At 34.8% G+C, this 15,435-nt stretch overlaps 1 protein-coding gene across 1 annotated transcript; it reads left to right on the top strand.

The window, feature by feature from the left end:
- The first annotated feature begins 7,881 nt into the window (after nt 1–7,881).
- LOC147490897 (phosphatidylinositol 4-phosphate 5-kinase 2-like) lies at nt 7,882–12,383 on the top strand. Its single transcript, XM_086565440.1, has 8 exons — nt 7,882–9,153; nt 9,263–9,427; nt 9,589–9,754; nt 9,935–10,045; nt 10,153–10,346; nt 10,458–10,579; nt 10,726–10,798; nt 11,545–12,383. The coding sequence occupies exons 1-8, from the start codon at nt 8,018–8,020 to the stop codon at nt 11,861–11,863; spliced, it is 2,286 nt and encodes a 761-aa protein (XP_086421566.1). The 5' UTR covers nt 7,882–8,017; the 3' UTR covers nt 11,864–12,383.
- Nucleotides 12,384–15,435: the final 3,052 nt, after the last annotated feature.

Below are 15,435 nucleotides of genomic sequence, written 5' to 3'. Positions count from 1 at the left end.
GCATTTCTTTTTCGCCTCACTGCTTTTGTTTGAAGGTGTCATACCTACTAGTACAAGACGTACAAATACATTCCTTCAATTCATCACCCCACATGAAGATTCTTACGCAAAATCACTAGAAATATGACAATTCTTTAGGAGGTGAGTGGGGATCCAAATTCATGTCGTGGCACAATGCGTCAATGCTTCCTTATGATTGACGACCCCTTTTCTAAGTGGAACCTATTCTTAAAAATGAGAATGTTTGTGAGCTCTATATACAAAATTAGACATGTACAGCAAACTACCCACTTGCTGCCATGGTATTGCCCTAATTCTGTAAACTCATAGGCTCATAGTAACAATAGCACTTCGATAAGTTTTTCTATAGAATTGTGTACTTGTGTAGTACATTTTATACACGTTATAATACGACATTTTACGTCTTAGAATATACGAATAATACAGGAGATTGCCTACAAGGATTTGACGCACGTCTGTGGTCCACTTCGGAGTTCGGATACCAAGTAATGCATGTCAATTGTCACCAAAGAATTGGATTATAACTTATATTCAAAATAGAATCTGGTATGCACGTTAGTTCCAAAATTCATGCTGTCCACATCTGTAAGTTCCTACCGATCTTTGTTTTTATATGCCTACATAGTTTTGTTTTGTCTAAAGAGAATTTGTGAATAAAGTATATGTTTGTGAGTTGTACCTCTCACAGTCTTGCTAGAGAGTTACCAAAAAAAAGAGTCTTGCTAGAGAATCCTTGGGAGATCAGAAGAAATGGAGAACTGTAAAAGAACATTCTCCCATAAAACTGATAAAAGTATACATGGTTCCTAAGATCATATAATACTAAACTAAGTTTTGTATCAAGGTCAGAGTTAAATAATACAGTTGCCCATAGATACATCTTATATCTTTGGCAAAAAGAATATATAAGACATTCTTCCCCGTCTATACCAACCAAGCAATGCCAACCCACAACATCTCATGCATACACCAAAAAATCAAATCACACTAAAGACGCTCACATGATATGTACATATTTGCGGTCAGTTGATCACTATATTTTTCACGGTGATCCCTGATCCGAATCAAGTCTTTGGATCTAAAAAATAATAGTGTATAGCAGTATAAAATATCAAAATATGGATATTTATCTATATTCAATTTTTTGATATTGTAGATATATTATTTTTTTTAGATAGTTTACATTGTTTCATATGTAAATATTGTGGATATATGTAAAACATCGACAAATATCATGGATATTGTAGATATTTCTTGATATATCATTTATATTTATTTGAAATATAATGGTAACTATTAAATAAAATTATTATCTACACAAAATATGACCAAATATTTCCAAATATCCCCATAAACTCAAAATATCACCAATATTATAAATATCATCGAAATATTACCAATATTTATAATCTTATATATTTCTAAACATATCACAATATTTATATTTCTTTTGTTGAAATCTCGATATTTATCGCGATATTTTATACTATGGAGGCAGCAGATAGTTGCACGTGTTACATTCAAATCCAATCCATGTAGTATGATCGAGTTTCACACTTTCACTCGAGAACGTTTCCAAGCAAGTCTTGATCAGATTGCATCCATTATCATATTTCAGTTGGTCGCGTTTTTATAAACTGAATGGCATTGGACTTTGAAGTTTGAACTTGTATTCCTCATAGTGCTGATTAAAAAGGATGATCTGGCCGGTGATTCATTAGGTTTGTTGTGTCCTATATTAGATACTTGACATAGAAACGTTTTTTTGTTTGTTGCCGTGAACTAAATATATAGATGTTGGGACCAGTAGGGTTGGTCATCGAGTCGAGCTGTTCATGAGTAATTCGAGCATCGGCTCGACTCAAACTCGTCCGCACAAAAGTATGAGTCGAGCTTGAGCTTAATTTAAAGCTCATTCAAGATAGCAAGTAGTTCGAGTTCGAGTAGCTTGCGAGCTATTCGTTTTATAAGCCCATACTTAGTATATAATTTATAATTTATACATCATTTTATATTTTATACCTAACTATAATTTACAATTTATACTAGTTTTAATTTTTTATATACATTTTTTTTGAGTTTGAGCTTGAGTTCGAGTTCAAACGAGCATAACTAAACTCGAGTTCGAATTGTAAAACGAGTCGAGCTCGAGCTATTAGTATAACTAGACGAGTCAAGCTTGAGCTTTAATATTAAGCTCGAATGCGAGTTCGAGTATAGCAAAACTCGACTCAGGTAGCTCGATGACCAGCCCTAGGGACCAGGTAAGACTTTGGCAGTCCACACACAAGAAGCCAAATTAAATTTTGCAGGGTTAACGTGAATGATAGATGCAAGTAAATTCCAACCTTAATCTAACGAGATATGAGCATGAGAAAATTTTGTGCCTGTAAAAAAAAAAAAAAAAAAAAGACAACAACTTGATCACGTGTCTTCTTGGCATGCTATGAGTAGGGGCGGACTCAGTATTTCAACTCTCTCCGTGCTAAACAACGATAATTAGAGTCTTAAACAAAAAATAATAATAGACACATTCTCTTAACTATTTGATGAGAAGCCTAATAAAAACTACACCCAGAGAGAAGAAGGTGGTACAAAAAATTAAAGGACTGAAACACAGCATATGGATTACTGAAAACCTCAATTGTTATCGTCACTATCTATATATGTTAAACTAAATAAAAATGATAACTATTAATTAAAATCTAGATTGTTAATTTTAATTCCCATCATGGTGAGGACCAAAAGAAATGCCCACAAGTTTCTCAAATGTTTGTTTAAACATGAAACCTTATATATTACTCCTTAAAAAAAACATGGTTTCAAACTTTCAATACTACCCATGGGAGAGGTAGAAATGGTTTTGCAATTCATAAAATATCTTATTCACCCAATTCTAATTCAAACAACTATAACAAGATTATACTATAATCAGACCAACTCATGCAACTGAAATCTATCAAAAACAACAACTAAACCAATGTAACAAATTAAATGAACAACAAATCTAATTACCTACTAATCTCGACAGCAAAATCACCACGAATAGTTTCAGGAGCAGACTCTGAATAGAAGAATCAAGAGATGAAGAGAGAGAGAGACTGAGGGGGGTCATAGTCGGAGGGAGAAAGAATCGTTTTTGTTTTTTTCTTTTTCTTTGGGCTAATGGGCTAATAGGCATATTATTATTATTATTATTTAATGAAACGACCCCAGGCTGAAACCTGGTGCAGCCCTCTCCTGAGTCCGCCCCTGGCTACGAGCTATGAATTTTTCCTCGAGTTAACCTTTTGGAATACCTAGTTAATTTTTCTTCTTTATGGGAATCACTTTTTTTTTTCTTGGAATCACTTTGTTCATTTTAGGTATGACTGCATGGTTGATAGATATTTATTCGGGGAGCTTCTATTGTTTTTTTCTCGTGACTTGAAAAAATAGTTTTGCTAAAATTTTCCATTATTATTATAGATATGTCATTTAGTGGCAAGTTGATTGAGGAAATGGGAAAAATTAAAATACATGCTCAGCTTATACAGTTGATTGATGATGCACTTGAATAAGCTGAGCATGTATTTGAATCTTTCCCATTCCCTCAATCAACTTGCCACTAAATGACATATCTATAGGTAGAACATAATTGGGACTGAGTTAGTTAGAACTTCAAGAGATAGCATCATCTTTTTTATGACTTTATACTAACCTCTATCAACTAACAATATAGAAGATAAAACTATAGAAGTGGATAACCTGATGGACATAGCATCTCCCCACTTTTGAGCATAAACCCAAATGTTGAGGCCAATACGAGTCAATTGAACCTGTAGCCATTGTTTGTATATTGTATATCACTTCCCACTAAGAGCATATCTGTATATATGACTTTTGCTCAACCATTAATTCCTATTTAGATTATGGACAATAAATATAATATGCACATATTTTGGAGGAGTAATGAGGATTTTAGTTAGGAGGGTCATAATCATGTAAGACTTCTTAACTTAATGTGAATTCTATATTATCTACCACACTTCTAATTATCTTGATGATTTAATCTATTTAATTAAAACTGAATACAGATTGGCTATTGCCAACAACAGCATTCGGAATAACGTAAATGTCTGATGTAAATTCTAATTTTTGGGTGTATTCAGCCGTCAAATAATCTCAAGACATGTACTAATTTACAAAAAAATGTTGTAAACTCAGCAGGATCATGATTCTTTCAATTATTAATTGGCAAAGAAATGTCTCGCATCTCGTATTAAAATATAATTCATGTATTCTAAAACCCTCAAGAACTGGTTTTGCAAATCTAATCAAAGTTATCCCCAGGGCATTGGAATTCCAATTAATGGTGGAATGAGCTGCGCGCTTATCGTGAACTTATAGCTGTGCAGACCCTTCCGAGTTCGGGCCCACAAATAATGGCCCAATACAGTAAGATGTGGCCCACAATGTGGGAGGCTGAGTAAAATATTATTATTTTGTTGATTTATTGATGCGCATTGGACTTCAGTTCATTATTTTCGGTATAAATCGCTATTGAATATGGATGGCTTTGGTTTTGCAAAGTTTGCAACTGTCCATCTAATATTGTATTTCATGTCCAATGATCTTTTTGTCGACAAAAATTATTGTAGATTGTTTGACAAAAATAGAGATACTAATATTATTTCAAGTTTTCAACCATATATTAATATATTGTTTGCACTACTATAGAAAATTACTGTATTGTTCACTACATACAACAAATCTCTAATCACTATCCTTAATGGCAAAATGTTCTTCTTTTTCCTAGCAAATCAATATATAATATATGTTCTAACTGGTAATCTGGTATACGTGAATTTCACTACATCAACACTAAAACTTCTATTATACAGTTAACCGGAAATTGTCACTAATAGCGTAGGGGCAAAAAACTTGACCTATCCACTGTGTCAGACGGGGGTATATAATATATAATCCTCCTTAAATTATGCACTTAAGGAGTGACAAGGAGTCCCATGAACTTTACTAGCATGTGTTAAATATTGTCATACATATTTTTCGTTGGTAAAGTACATTTCTCAGGTTTCTCAAAGTTAGCTACTATTCGGCATTTCGGCTTGAGTTCTGGACTTTTGGTTCAAATGTCCAACGACGAAAATATGGAATTCCAAACAATATATCGTGTACCCAAAAAATGATATATATTGAATATATTAAAAAGATTATAAATTTCTATTTTTTTTATTGACCAGTCAAAAATTTGTTTTGTATATTGATATATAAAAACATCGTTGATTATATCGAAAATATTGTTAATATATTAATAAAAATCGATCAAAACCAACCATTTATATCGTATATATCGATTAATATATATATTAATATATCGGAATTTATGATATATATCGACAAAAATAAGATTCAATCTTCGGTGGAGATATATCGAATATATCCATCTCGTATACCCCAAAAAACGAGATATATCGACGAGATCTCAGAAATCTTAGCAATATTTTGGGCCTTGCAAACGTTCAATCAATGTTTACAAGTTGAAATTCTTTATGATATTTTGGTTTTTCAAAAAAATGGAAATAACAGAATTGAAATATTGAAGATTCTGAAATTAGTCAAAATCAAAATGTGATATGGGTCGAAATATTGTAAATTTCGGTTTTTTCAGATTTTCAATAACTCTGAAATCCCAAACTATGGGTTCAATACCAAATCCCCACTTCTCATCTCATTAGTTCCAAACAATATAGATTATCGAAGAAAAAAAAAAATAGTTCCAAACAATATACAAATTCACAAACATAACTCATGCTCCAAGCAACAACATCTATACCAAAAATCACCAAAATCATGAAAGGTCCATGTTCATGTTTGGACCTATAGTATAGTGATCCAAAGGCCAAAACCCAAAACCATGTAGTGGTCCCGCCCATTCGAAAATAGCGTAAATTGATGATTTGAAGTCCTACTTTTTTTGCTCCCGGTCCTGTTCTTTTATAGTCGCTCAAAATAGCCATAAATCATAGGGTCAAGCACTCAAGCTGAACATTGCTGTAGATGTAGGACCAGGGAAAGAATGGGACCACGGAGTCAGATGGAGTGAGACGTATGAATCGTGAGTTTAGATCGGCTGGTCCCAAAGGTAAATACTTCTTTTTTGGTCCCACTCTCTTTTAGCCATGTGGCATTGTTTCTACCTACTAAAAAGAAAAAGTTCATCCTGTTTGAACTTTGAAGGCTTTTAACAATTTTTTGCTAATTATTTGATCTGTTATTCGATATAAATATGGTAGATAAAAGATAAATACATTTTTTTTCCGCTAAATATTAACATGAGAAATAAAGATGACGGTAATTGACTTGATTTAACTAGATAAGCTAATATACATTTTACATGTACATTAAAAAAAATACAATTATATCTCATCCGTAGTTTTAACTTTATAGTTTATGTACAGTAAAATGATAATTTTTTGCAATCTCACATGATTGATGAGCCAATGAGCCACCTAGCTACAATAGTTCCACGCCATTGTCCTACAAACTTGATTTTCATTTTCATTTTTTAACCAAACATTCAAAGGTGATCTAATAAAACAAATTGCCATATAAAATCAAAACTCCAACGGTATCTAAAAAAAATTGGCTGACATTGCTTGCAACTTGCAAATATGTTTTGTACTGTTGGTGTTTGGAATTTGAATTGAAATAAATTGAACAGTTATAGTGTATTTATACTAGTGTAATTGAATTACATTAACCCCACAAGTTTACAAAGTTGCATTAATCGTACACTACGTCACTACATAGTTCCATTAAACAGTAACTTAATCACCAACTTATTAACTGTGTAGTGTACAACTGAGAGAGTCTGGACCTCGGGGGCTTGATGGTGTAACTTAATCAACAACTTATTAAGTCAGTAAAAAGAGCCTGATGAGAGTTGAAACTTGGGTCAGATTAAAGCTTTGTGAGTAGATGGCAGGAACTGCGATGCCTAAATTTAGAGGTATCTGTTTTGGCTCCATGGGCAACAAAATGAATCTATACGGACTTTTTGAGTTTTTTCCACCAATTAAACAAATGCAAGTGTACGTTGATGACCAGGACGGCTAGACAACACAACTAGATTGGAGAACTGTCAACTTAACGACGAAATTTCATATATGCACAAACTAAGTTTTAAGCGTTCAGAGGGTCTAGCTTAAAGCGACTGTTGTTGCATCACTAACGGGAGGTGTACAACTACACTTTTACACATATTAGGCTCTATCTAATTCTTATTAGGATATTACCTGAACGGTCAATGTCAGTTGAAGTGGCGTTAACTCCAAATGACGAAATTTCATCTCACTCTATTAGGTATTAACTTTTTACACATGCCCTTTACAACCTCATTAGAAAAAAAAAATCTGTAAACTTTACTCCGTATACGGTTTATACCACAAAACTTAGACACATTAGCAGATGGCTCATGAAGCGTCACTATATGAATTTTGGACGCTTCCCTTCCCTAGTGACAAAAAAAAATAGTCGATAACCGACCATATCCACCTGATTCCCATCAACTAGAATTATATGCCAAAACCTCCCATCTCTCTCTCCAAAGACAAACCCGTAAATTGACTCCACACAGCCAAACCAAACGTACATACATACACCCAGTAATTCCCTCATTTATTCCGTCACGTCACGAATACCGAAAAAAAACCCCTCATTCGTAACTTCCCTCATCCAACACAAGGACAATTCCGTCAGTTAGTACAAGCAAAAAAAATAAAGGGAAAATAAGCAGTTGTTATTACAAAATTTTGGTTGCCCTGGCAACGTTTCCCTAGGTAGTAAAGTAAAGCCGGCAGCTCAAAAATACTCTCCTCTCTCCTCAAACTATTCTTCTTCTCTCATTCCAGTCTTCACCTCATTTCCTGAAAAGAAAAAAAAAAAAAAAAGTTTGAGAATAATATTTTCCCATGGGAAAAAATAAAACAAAACCATGAAAAAAACACAAAAAATGCGAGAAAACACACTGACGAATCACTCAAACAAGAAGAAAAAATCAGACCAACAACTAGTACTAGTGGGTGACCGGATTCCGGTTAACCGGAGCGGGGGAAACAGAAGAGTAACACCAACAACAAATCCAAGCCTCATAATATCATTAGTAGTTGAGAAAAGTTTACCAAACGGAGATCTATATACCGGTGGGTTTGTAACTAACGTACCACACGGTGTAGGGAAGTATCTTTGGAAAGACGGGTGTATGTACGAAGGAGAGTGGAAAAGAGGTAAAGCAAGTGGGAAGGGGAAATTTTCTTGGCCATCTGGAGCGACATTTGAAGGAGAGTTTAAAGGAGGGAGGATGGATGGGTTTGGTACATTTATTGGTTCAGATGGTGATACATATAAAGGTAACTGGACTAGTGATAGGAAAAATGGGTATGGTGAGAAAAACTATGTGAATGGTGATTATTATCAAGGTTTATGGAGGAAGAATTACCAAGAAGGACATGGTAGATATTTATGGAGAAATGGGAATGAGTATATTGGGGAATGGAAAAATGGGGTTATTAATGGAAGGGGTATTTTGATTTGGGCTAATGGGAATAGATATGATGGGTTATGGGAAAATGGTGTACCTAAAGGTAATGGTGTTTTCACTTGGCCTGATGGAAGTTGTTATGTTGGTAGTTGGAATAAGGATTTGAAACAGCAGAAACTGAATGGTACTTTTTATCCAAGTGGTACTACTAGTAGTAAGAATGATGAGATTAATAATAATATCCCTCTAGTTGTTGCGGATAATTTTATGTTGGGGACAACTAGAAAGAGATCTTCAGTTGATGATGGGGTTGTTAGTGGAAGAGGTAGTTTGAATGAAAGGAATTTTCCTAGAATATGTATTTGGGAATCTGAAGAAGCTGGGGATATTACTTGTGATATTCTTGATAATGCAGAGGCTTCCATGTTTTATAGAGATGGGACGGATTCGGAACTTAGTTTACCGGAACAGCCGCAGAGACATCATCGGAGTCCTTGTTGTTTTATGGGTGAAGGGAAGAAACAAGGACAGATGATTTCTAAAGGGCATAAGAATTATGATCTTATGCTTAATCTTCAGTTGGGTATCAGGTAATTTTTTGTTTGAGTTTGTAGATTTTATTATTATTATTTTTTATTTATTTTATTATTATTATTTTGGAATGGAGGTTTATTGATTTTGTATGTTTTGCTGGATTAGGTATTCTGTTGGGAAACATGCTTCTGTTGTTAGGCAACTTAGGCAAGCTGATTTCGACCCGAGGGAGAAGTTCTGGACTAGATTCCCTCCTGAAGGATCCAAAGTCACGCCTCCTCATCAATCAGGAGAGTTCAGGTGGAAGGATTATTGTCCAATGGTATTCAGGTACATGTCCTTGTTAGGCCTACTTTCATTTTGATATCTTATAAGCTTATATTCGAGGTCTTGTTTAGAAATACTAATTTGGGGATTTTGTTTTCTGTATTGTTATATTATGTACTAGTCCCTTATGGTTGTGTGGAACTGGTTAATGTGGTGGTTTTCAGACATTTGAGGGAGTTGTTTGCGATTGATCCTGCGGATTACATGTTAGCAATCTGTGGGAATGACGCATTGAGGGAACTCTCTTCGCCAGGGAAGAGTGGAAGCTTCTTTTACTTGACTCAGGATGATCGGTTCATGATAAAGACGGTGAAGAAATCTGAAGTCAAGGTTAGTTACCCTTTCTTGTGACTTATCTCTTTGTCAAATTTGATTCCTATATCCTGCCAATTGTAAAATGTAAATAGTTCGACTGGTTATAATGTTTTGTTCTACATTTTGAATTTGTTAATAATACAAATTTTGAATTCCAAATCAATTGTTGTAAAATGGTGTTGAATTCAATCTCAGGTGCTTCTTAGGATGCTTCCAAGTTACTATCAACATATGTCTCGATATGAGAACTCCCTCGTCACAAAATTCTTCGGTGTGCATTGTGTTAAACCAGTGGGAGGTCAGAAGGTACTGTTGTAATGAAACTTCTATTGATTTTGGCGTGTAATTCTTTGTTTGATGATGGAATTTGAACTAGTTATCTGAATCAATGTTTGTGATGTGTTGGAAAACAGACCCGTTTTATTGTAATGGGAAACTTGTTTTGCTCGGAGTACCGTATCCATAGGAGATTTGATCTTAAAGGATCCTCTTATGGCCGCACAACTGACAAGCCTGATGGGGAAATTGATGAAACAACCACTCTCAAGGACCTTGATCTCAATTTTATATTCCGCTTGCAGCGGGCTTGGTTCCAAGAACTTATAATGTAAGGTTTAGGTAACATGCAGCTTATTTACTATTGTTCAGCTTAACCATCTCAGATGATACATTGTTTTCCGTAATGCCTAATATGACCTCTATTACTGGTTTCATTCAGACAAATAGGCCGAGACTGTGAGTTCTTAGAAGCAGAAAGGATTATGGACTACAGTCTCCTGGTGGGCGTTCATTTTCGTGATGACTACGCAGGGGAAAAGATAGGACAATTGCCGTTAAATGGTAATAGGATCTCTGTTCTCTTTGTTTTGCTTAGTATTGAATATTCAGTGATAATTGTAGTTGTTATACACAAAAGTATCATATTTTTTTCTGAAGTGATCCCAGTTTTAAAATGCCGTTAACATTTCTATTCTCTGGCAAAGCAGATATGCATCCTACACGTGGACGTTGTTTGCGTAATGCAGAGTTGAAGGATATGGATCGGATTTTAGCTGGCGGGTATGCTACTGTTCCTCTTTGCTCCCAGTTTTTATTAAACATCAACTCTTAGTAAAAGAAAATTAAGTCCTTGTCCACTGCATATAAAAAGGATATGGCCTCTGAAGTTTATTTGCTTTGCACTTAGCCAGTTGGAATGTCTCTTTCCAATACCATACAAGATTTAGGCCTCCAATTATTTTCCAAATTTGAATCCAATAAATTTAATATGTATTATTGTATAGAGTTTTTTTTATATTAGGGAAAATTTGGGTTGGGGTTCGAGCCCCAGACCTCTGGTATCATCACCCAAAGGTTTTACCGACTTTGCTAGTCGGCACTTGCTAGCCCAAGGCATCTAATGTTTATGTTGGTCTATTTGTGGGTTTTGACTAGACAATTATAGATGGGAGTTTTTCTTTTGTTTCTTAACAATAGTGATGCAGTCATGATTCTGGCATGCATTATATGTTAACTTGAGTTGGTGCCTTTTCTTGGTCCAGTTTTACTTAAATGGAAATAGAATTGTGACCCTTAGTATGTGACTTCTGTTTCAGTGATTTGGGAACTGTTATTGTTTATTGACCATGCCCAGTAACTACTCATTTTGTCACATCGTGGACTTATCAGAATCATGCAAGTTTTGGTGCACACACACACACATATAATGGCTGTAAACTAGAGGTTTAGATTTTGTAAGTGAATGACTATGTATAAGGTTGATTTTTTCATTGATTTGGTTGCTGGGACGTGTTTATTTCTTTTAGGAAACCGTTGATCCGGTTGGGCGCAAACTTGCCAGCGAGAGCAGAGCAGGTCACTAGGAGCGAATTTGATCAGTTTCTCTTAAGTGGAGGTAGTAATTCAGTCCCTTCCCGTAGCGATGAGGTATATGATGTGATCCTCTACTTTGGGATCATCGACATACTTCAAGACTATGACATAAGCAAGAAATTAGAACATGCCTACAAGTCCTTGCAGGTAGATCCAACATCGATATCAGCTGTAGATCCAAAACTCTACTCAAAGAGGTTCAGAGACTTCACACGCAAAATATTTAGAGAGGACAAGTGTTACAAAACCTAAAACACAGACTTTAAACAATATATTGACAACAACGGATGAATTCATGAGGCATATTACTTCAACTGCAAGATGCCGGACATCCTATACTTTCTGCCGGAAGGTGCATGGATGCTGGTTGAGTTTGTGGGCAAAATAGAAAACAACATTTTGATGGCTCAGTTTTGGAAATCAGCCATTTGGGAAAGACGGGTGGGATTGTATATGTGTTTTGAGGCTGAAGAATTTGTTTCTTTCTTTCCCTTTTTATTTTGGTGGGGTACCAAGAAATGTGAAGATTCACGAGATAGATATAGTAAATAGAGAAAAATGTTTGCAAGGGGGATTTGAATTTGAATGGGATTTGGAATAAGTGTACAGTTTAGAGAGGAGGATAGACAGTGGAAATTTCATATATTTTTTTTGGTCCTTTTGTTAGTATTTCAAGTTCATACTTCATAGGTCATACTACTGTTTCCCTTTGTGTACAAGGATGTAAAACTTCAGAAACCTTATTCTCTATTTTGCACTCTATATTTGGATTTTTGCTTTTGCAGTGTAGGGTAAACAACAAGAGAGAGAAACATGAAAAGCAGAGAGAAACACAGAAAATGCATTGGGGTCTGTTTTACCAACTTTGTTTCCTCTTCACACTCTCTTTCTCTATCTTTTGAAATCTTTTGCTTCTTTTGAAGTGGCAAATAGTTCAAAGACTAGACCAAATACAACAAAGCAATTGGGTGAGGTAGACCATTGACCAAGTTTCATCCCACGTGGGGCCACCTTACACATGGGCTCATTTTATTTGTTGGATGTTTGCTTACATCAGAATGCCTAATGAAATAGGAACGGTAGTTTTGTCAAGACTTTATTGGGACTCGCGTAGGTGTAAAATAGGTCAAAGTCTGTTGTTTTAAAACCCCACTCTTTTTCACATTCGAATCTTGGTCTTATTTTTCAAGAATTAATTCTTTTAATTATTTTAAACTAATTAATTAGGGCGATAATTAAAATTATTGTTTTTAGTGAAAACATTTATTTTTAAGAATCAGTAAAAACGGAACAAAGTCAGAGACGAGCCTAGCTGTGTGAGAGACTAGGCTTGTCACATGTGTCTGACTTATTAATAATTTGGTCGGTTTGTTTCAGCTATTAATTCTTATTGGAGATAGGCATGGCAATAGAGAAATAAATATGGCATTAATTGAGTCTGTTATCTTTGATGGTTTGTGATTTGGGAACGGGGATAGTTTAGGGCTTTAGGCTATGGTCTTGGTTTGCAGAAAAGGTCCGGAGAACGGGGGATCCGCTGCTCCTAATTCAGAAGTATATATTCTGGTTCCACCCATTTTCTGACATGTGAACAATCATAATCAATGCTTTCACGTTTTTGTTATATAAAGTTACAGAAAATAGAAACTGATTATTTAGTGGACCAAAAATGTATTTGAACATAAGAGTGAGTAACAGACTAACAGTTTCGAAGTAAATGTGAAAAGAAGGGGAAAATGATAAAATTATTCTCACGAAATATACTTCAGATTTTGTTGGATTTTCATTCGCATTAACAAATTTACATATTCAACTAGCTGTGAACCTGTGACTATTAGCTAAAAGTTAAAATCTGCAAATGTGCCGTGTGGTCATGTACTCATGTGGAGATAATGTGGTGCCTTTTTTCTAACCAATGTCAAATTATGAATGATGTTTTTGCTAGAAATTATTTATCCAGATGATGTAAGGGTGGAATTTGAGCTGAGCGGTTTGGGCTCGACTTGTTTAGTTCGGTTTGAACTCACTCGTTTAATTATATGAGCGAATTTGAGCTAAAATTAAAGCTCGTGTAACAAATGAGTTTGATAAAACTCGGCTCGTTTAACTCAAATAACATATTTATAGTGTAAAATAACCGAGTGGTTTGGACTAGGCTCGAGTTTGGCTGGAGCCAAGCTCGAGCTCAATTTAAAACTTGTATAATTAACGAGCCGAGCTTAAATATGGTAAAGTTCGACTCTTTTAGCTCGAATTTCACTCTTATTTAGATAAAAGAGTTTATAAAATATAATTGTAACTTTAATATAAATAGGAGTATAGGACCTTATGAAAAGCTGTGGCTGAAGTTTGAGCTGATCTATCATCATATTTTTTGCATACAAAAAGCAAGTCAATCCTGCATATTTTTTGCATACTAAACTAAAGTGAATAACACCCACATTAAGCTGTTAATTATATTTTGGTTACCTCTATAAAACGAAGGAAAAAACACTTCAAACTGAAGAAATCAAGGCCCCCGTTGATCTGGGGACCGGGTGATCCAATTTCTGCCAATTTCTATGTCAACCATTTCATGAAAAGTGTGCTGATCTAATAAGGTGAGGTGAAGCCCACTTTATTTGCTGAAAAGAAGTGTTGTCACCAGATTATAAAATTGAAAATGAGCAAATCCAGATGAGTATCGTCTATTTGATTTGTTTGATTTTTTTTCAGAAATATATTGCAACTCTTAAGATTTGTTCAGCTTTATCCAAATTATCAAAATAACAATCATTACAACAACAATAAAAAAGGGAAATGAAACCAAGTCAAATCGCATTTCAATTGAAAATTACTTGGTTTTAATCCAAATGACAGTGAGCACAATGATTGAACCCCCCAAATCGGCAACACAACCATACTAGTATACTGTATACTACATTACTACACTCTACTAGACTCATATGGACTATACTTCCATAAACCCATAATACTTTCTGTTGAATTGAACAAGTGGGTGTGTGGTACGAGGAGATACCCAAGGAGTTAAACAGATAGTGAATGGGATCCGATTATGAATATATATAGGGTGGTGTATTAGCACATAGAAGTGGCAAGTGGCCAGTGGGCATATGTCTAAAAAGGTGGGAAAATCTGTGGTTGCAGACTGAGCAAAGATCTGAATGTATGTTGGTCTAACTTATAAGGTAGTGTGGCGCTGCTTTGTTTTGCTGACTATTGATTGGTGAAAAGGAGTGACTAGTCTCAATCTTGTCCTTTTTTTTTTTCTTTTTTCTCTCTTATTAAGTGTATGTAAGTATTGGTTTTTGTGTATTATTAATGAAATCTAAGTTGTTTATGTAAAAGAGTACTCTATGTAAAACATCTTAAAAGGCTAAAAGCTGCTCTCATCAGAAATACATTACTTGATAGTTGAGGTTGTATTACACTGTGGAACTTCGTAGGTTTTACAAACTTCTTTCTTTGCAAGGGAAACCTAATAACAATAAAGTAATACCCTACAGTTTGAAGGTCCACCTTGCCATAGGCTTAAAAGTAGAACAGATTTTGGTTTTATTTGCCTGATTATGATATGAGGTTGGATCTTTAATAGAAACCAAAAGGTCTCATGTTTAGCTCAAAGCCTTGAAGGCTTCATCTAAAAGAGCCCATCTATGCAAAATTTACTGGGATTATCTTCTTGTCATTATTATATCAAATCTTGATTGTCAGTTGTGTCACTGCAAGGAACTCAGAACCACCACACCCCAGTAATAATGATTTTGTTGAAGAGACAATGACTATTAATGCTTGTCAAAATTGTGTTCTTCTGAAATCTTAAA

This window comes from Coptis chinensis, chromosome 6, assembly GCF_015680905.1.
Source record: "Coptis chinensis isolate HL-2020 chromosome 6, ASM1568090v1, whole genome shotgun sequence".
In the NCBI taxonomy this organism is placed as follows: Eukaryota; Viridiplantae; Streptophyta; class Magnoliopsida; order Ranunculales; family Ranunculaceae; genus Coptis; species Coptis chinensis.
This window is presented reverse-complemented; position numbering and strand designations above follow the sequence as displayed.